The 6,000-nt window shown below is 39.6% G+C and overlaps 2 protein-coding genes across 2 annotated transcripts in view; one reads left to right on the top strand and one right to left on the bottom strand.

Annotated features, from left to right (window-relative positions):
* LOC140953258 (SMC5-SMC6 complex localization factor protein 1-like) overlaps positions 1-3,445 on the bottom strand; it is a 10,979-nt gene extending 7,534 nt beyond the window's left edge. The window contains exons 1-3 of the mRNA XM_073402757.1: positions 3,193-3,445; positions 2,629-2,707; positions 790-1,021 (exon numbers count right to left, since the gene is read on the bottom strand). Of these exons, the coding sequence (XP_073258858.1) occupies positions 790-1,021; positions 2,629-2,707; positions 3,193-3,345 (464 nt within the window). The 5' untranslated portion in view covers positions 3,346-3,445. The remainder of the gene's footprint in view (positions 1-789; positions 1,022-2,628; positions 2,708-3,192) is intronic.
* The window catches only part of LOC140953057 (uncharacterized), a 26,112-nt gene continuing 23,504 nt past the window's right edge, over positions 3,393-6,000 (top strand). Inside the window, exon 1 of the mRNA XM_073402542.1 lies at positions 3,393-3,639. Within this exon, the coding sequence (XP_073258643.1) occupies positions 3,442-3,639 (198 nt within the window). The 5' untranslated portion in view covers positions 3,393-3,441. The remainder of the gene's footprint in view (positions 3,640-6,000) is intronic.

Here is a 6,000-nt window from a genome sequence, read left to right as displayed (position 1 = left end):
ACAGTGGTGATAGAAAAAACATGTACAATCAACTAATGATCTAGCATCAGATATTTTTATTCAAGTTAATACACATACATGTACTGCAAGATGAATCAGCTATGCCGGTCTACAGCTGTACATAACACAGTTTGAACTATGTGTGTACATGTACTTGGAATCAGAGACTCTCCAATTGGGTAATCAGGTTTATTCCTTACATGTACATATACAAGGGCCTAATTGCACAAAACAACAGGCAGAGATTTGCATAACATGTAATCTTGGTTTGATTTGGGGAATTTAGCAGAGTTTACAATTAGGAGCTTTGTGCTTCCTTTGCAGCCAGTGATACTTCATGATGTGCATGCGCCAGGACTCCATGTGCAAACCAAAGTGTGCGATAGTATTTGGCAAGAGCGTGAGCATTTCTTTAGCTATAGTGTTGTAGTTGTACACTGTATTGAGCTTAGAGCTCTTTTAATAGGCCTCCCCCTCTTTCACTGTTTATAAGTGTGACGGGGACCTGTTCTCTTCCCCTTCCTCACAGAGGCTAATGGCTGGGTGGCAGTGTTTGCAGCCATCAGGGATCAGTCTCCATCTAGGAACGAGCCACAAATAATGGCAGCTCATGTTTCAGGCACTAACCTCCACTTGCAAGGAAGTTAAAATTGTTGTAAAAATTATTAGCCAGAAACATTGCCAAAAATCTGAGAATGTTTTTTGTAAAATGGTGGAAACCACTATACAAGTACAGCTTTTCTCACACTGTAGGTATTAAAATATAAAACACAGTGTACTGTGGCTTGCCTTTTGTATGCGGCTCTTCTCTTAGCATCTGCCACAGCCACCAGTGCTTTCCATCCATCAAACGGACCTCTCTCTTCTTGTACAATTCTTCTCCAGCGGCCAGGAGCTGCGATATGACTGGCAGAGACTCCATCTACTTCATCTTGTTCACTCCACTCATACAACTTCTCTTCCAACCACCTTCCAGCCTTAATGCTGTCCTCAATGAACTCGCGCTTTAACATCCACTTACCTGGAATTCATATGTGCTTTAAAAACATGTGTATAACATTGCTACATAATCTTGAATAATATGCTTTGTTCGATGATTTCCAAAACTAATTTTAGTATTACTGTTAGTAAATTATTTACATCATGGCACTGACTAAATGAAAACTGCAGTGTCTTATGGCCTGTTTATAAATGTGTGAGGTGAGCCGCAAGGTTACTGGGTTTGCCTGCTTTACCAGCTTGCTTGGCTCTTGGGCTTGTTTTCTCAAAAAATTGTCATTGTGTTTATACATGAAAAGGTGGGCAGGCCCACCTCCCAGCCAAGTCAGCTAGATCACGTTATATAACTAGGCTCTTACTCTGCCACCTGCACAGCCCTTTCTATCTGACACTTTTTAACACTCACCAGATCAGCCACTCTAGCTCTTGATATTAGGTTAAAACATTCTATCCTTCATCAACCCAAGTCACCCAACAAAAGTAACCTTCTTTTCAAAGTTTGCTAACTACATACAGCTTACATGTGACAGTAATGATACCCAATTCTTTTACACCAGATTGCAATACATGTGGAGTATCTTATTCCTTTAATAACTATTTTAGCTGTTATGTACATTGTATGACGTATATGTACAGCACTATACTGTATGGGATGTTCCATACTTTATTTGCACCACCACCCCTAAGCATGATGGCTTTTCGAATTAAGGGGATTCAGATACATTTTTCAAAGAATCTGACAAAATTTTGACGCTTCAGAAAAACTTTTTAAAGGTGCCAACAATGAACAAACCCTTCAGATTCAATTTTTCAAAGAACACTGACAAAAATTTGAGGTTTCAGATTCCTATCATCTTTGGGCTGGGGGATAAAAGATGGAACGTCCCTATACGCAACACTCTCTTCAACCTTCTGATAAGCATTATACAGTAGAACTTCGATCAAACAAAAGGTCAAGGGACTGGTAAAACGTGTTTGCTATGACAAGGTTTCGTTATATCGAGCTTCTTTTTCATATTCTTGGTTTCAACCACGTGACAAGGCAGCCACGTTGGGGGTCAATACAATATAAATTTTTTCTCTTGAAGAATTTACATGAAAATAGAGTTAAGTTCCCAGAGGAGCAAAAGGAATTTGTTCTTGACCACTAACATGGCCGCTGTGACATCATGTGCGAACCAGCAATGTTTCACTATCACTGGGATAAAGAAAATCATTCATTATACCGAGGACTTCGTTAATTAGAGGTTTGTTATATTGAGGTTCCACTGTAACAGATTTTTGGCAACTACCAATGGTACCTTTTAGAAACATGTTTTGGTGGTTACTGAGTCTGTAGTAATATTGTATTTGTGTCTTTCTACAATGACTCTCTTTTCTGCAGAGGCCTCTAGGGAGGGCTGGAGACAAGGAAAAAGAAAAGACCGTTTCCCCCCGTCCGCTTTCTATTTTTTGATTATTGCTATTTTTATTGGGATGCCCAGCGGGAGCCTCTGCGGAGGAGAGAGCTACAATGATAAAATATTCATGAATGGACAGTTGTTTTCATAATTTTAATTCAACAACAACAGCGTGCATGTATGCGCGCACATTTTATTTTACCAAAAGCTTTATAACTAGAGCCTGTACCTGATGCACAGCCACAAAGGAATTTTTCTCCTCGACTTGGCTTACCACAGATCACATGTGAACAACTTCGAATAAAGTGCTGAGAAAAAAAAAAGAAGCAAAGTATTTTAATGTCACGCTCCGGGGTCACGCTCTTTCATACTGCGCGCGTTGCTCGTACATGTTTATGAATCATCAAATTATTACATGACATCGAAATACTCTCAGTTGTTCAATAACTTGAGCTTCCATTTTATACTTTTTGCCAACTATTTTGACCTACAGAGATGCAACTCGCTGCACTCTTGCATAATGCACGCCAATGGTTCACAGCACAAGCTTGTATAATAACGCGAGAAGCGCAACTGAACGGACTGGTAAAGCGTAGATTTTCATTTTTTGTTATTCGAAGGCGTTCAAGGTACTTCGTTAGTCCAACTGTTGTCAAAGCATCCTTTACTTTCTTTGATATCTTACTCCCAGAGACGTAAAAATCAAGCGCACGATGTTTGATCAAGGCGCGCAAACAGTTAACTTAATCATTCGTCCATTTGGTAAACGACCACGTAAAGTTTTCTAACTTACCGGCGTATCTGAATAAGTCCCACCAAGTTCTTGAATGGATTGCGACAACTTTCCTTTCTCCTCGCTGGTAAAAGACGATAGCAAAATGTGGTATCTTCTCCTGGAGTTTGCCGCCATGTTGGATGAAGCAGACTTCCCGCCAAATGATTTCATTTTTGCATTTCCGGTCTGATCACTCGTTCCAGTCTGTTTGGAAGAAAACTGACAGTTCAAACTGGCACGTCCTTCTTCGATGATGTGGCTAAAAATATGGCTTCAGATTGTGACTGTGCAGAAAGCCAATTAATGAACTGTTTTAAAGTTGAAATTATCTTGAAAAGGAACGATGATGACAGTGTTCTCCTTTGGAGATGGAAGGATGAAAACAAGTGGGAATTGCCGTGGTTTCATCTTAGGGAAACCGAAAGTTTTCAACAAGAAATTCAGAGATGGTGTTCGAATCAGTTGGTAAGCAATGTCTGTGGTTTTACATTAACAATGGCGTGTACGTGGAGACAATATTAAATCCAACGTTTGTATTATATAAATTTTTATACACAGCTGTACGCATAGATCCCTTAGACTGTAATCTGTTTAGACTGCCAATGAAATTAGTAAACATGGTAAAAAAGTAAACATGTGGGAGGGGGTGGGGGTACTCCAGATTACAATACACCTTTTGCTGTTCATAACGAGAAAATACACAATCATTTGCCTGAAGTGGTGATCAATAGTGTCAAGATACAGTCGTTAGCTTTAAAAATCAAACATTTCTGCAAGTATATCAGATTCAATTAGGATTTTTGCATTTGAATCAACATTCAGTAACACTCTTGGGCATTCATATACATCATGCGGCATACAAAAGAGAAGAATAATTATACTTTCATTAACGCCAACATCCAAGTCATTAACACCATTTTGAAAGTCAACAGGGACAACAGACAAAAATTAAAGTGCAAATACTATTCATAAAAATTTTTATGACACTATTTAAAAATTTTGGCATGAAATAGTACCCCTCAGCACATTTAGCTCGGGTCACAATGATTTCTGCGCAGAGCTTCAAGCAGCTTTTGTGTTCAAATTCCCCTAGTGGGATAGGGCTTTGGCTTCATTCCTGTTATCTATACGTCTTCGAATTTCCGGACACAAGATGTCAGCCTTGATTGTCACTTTCAGACGGCTTAATACCTTTTCCACAATGTCTAGGGGGGGGGGGGGGGGAGCACAAGCTCTGTATGTATGGAGCAGGAAGGGCTGGATCTTGGTAGGCTGTCATTCCTTCATACGCAGAGATCACCCACTTGTCGGGATCCATATCTGTCCTTGCCCGTGCCAGTAAGTAACTAAAACGCCTAGCAACAACAACAACAACAACAACAAATTTTATTGAAAATCGGAAAATAACTAATTACATTACTTTCCCACCCGCAAATAGCTTATGAACTAATCGAGGCGGGGGGAGCTGAACACAATTTACAAAACAAGATTTATATATATAGATTCATTATTCATTATGCCCGCAGCTGCTGAGCAAAACATTGATAGGTGATATTACCATGGTCACATTCAAGTTTTGTCCTCACTGGCCGCACATTTGGCAGTGCACCCTTTCCCCCAATTACGCTCTACCAAGCCTTCTGGCCTTCCAAATGGTAAATTATAGCCATAGTCGCCGACAAACACACAGTGACGCAGTATGGTGTGGTTGTTTATACCAGGTAGCGTAAAAAATTCAGGCCAATTTTTTTAATTGGTATGTTTGATTGAAAGTCAATTTTTCTATTTTAAATGTAAAGAACACTCAATTGATTCTACAAGTTCATTAATGTTTGTCTTATCCATCTGTAAAGGCCGTCCAGGAATGCTATTGAATTGCAAACAGTGTCAAAAATATGTTAGTGAATCAGAGTGTTTGCACTTAAACGTTTGTCTGTTGTCCCTGTTGACTTTCAAGTGGTGTTAATGACTTGGATGTTGGCGTTAATGAAAGTATATTTTTCTCTTTTGTATTCCGAATGATGCATCATAATGCCTAAAAGTGTTATTGAATGTTGATTCAAATGCAAATATTGTAATTGAATCTGATTTATGCGGAAATGTTTGGTTTTGATCTGGGTTTGAAGTTTTCCATTCTAGAATTTTTTTAGGTAGAAAAATTCAGCATGCTTTTTGGGTGCAGGGTGATTTAATTAAGAGAGATTTAAGTATACAGTGGAACCTGGTGAATACGCAGACCAAGGGGGAATGCTATGGTGTCTGTATTATCAAAGGTGTCTGTATTAAGTAGGCTGTCCAAAAAACTCCCGGACACAAATTGTATTGATATAGACTAAAGCAGGCAAAGAGGAAGGGGGAAATCAAACATATCACACTATTTTGCTATTTTGTGCCTGAGGACACAGAAAAGTATCCTTCGTCCATACACACTGGTGTCCTCATTAAGCAGATTAAGTTTACGGGAAAAATGTGAGCTTTTCATCAGAACAAATTGAACTGTCGATTATACCCCATTCCTTAAACACATTCATCCCCTCAAATTTTCCATAGGCCGGAGCTAATCCTGGTTTCCTTAGCATGAAGCATGCCTAGGAGTATTGCTACTACCCCCTGGACAGGATGCTTAAGTCCATTGCAGGGTTACCCCCCAGCAGTATGTTGCTGGTACCTATTTATACACCTGGCCGGTTGAAGAGAGACAAAGTGGAGTAAAGTTCCTTGTCTAAGGAAACAATGCAATGGGTGAGGCTTGAAGCTCAGACCTCCAGATCCAGTGTTTGAGGTGTTAACTGCTCGGCCACACATGCCTCCACTTTTTTTCCATAC

This window comes from Porites lutea, chromosome 11 (genome assembly GCF_958299795.1).
Source record: "Porites lutea chromosome 11, jaPorLute2.1, whole genome shotgun sequence".
Taxonomy (NCBI): domain Eukaryota; kingdom Metazoa; phylum Cnidaria; class Anthozoa; order Scleractinia; family Poritidae; genus Porites; species Porites lutea.
The sequence above is the reverse complement of the archived record's forward strand: the minus strand, read 5'-3'. Positions and strand labels throughout refer to the sequence as shown.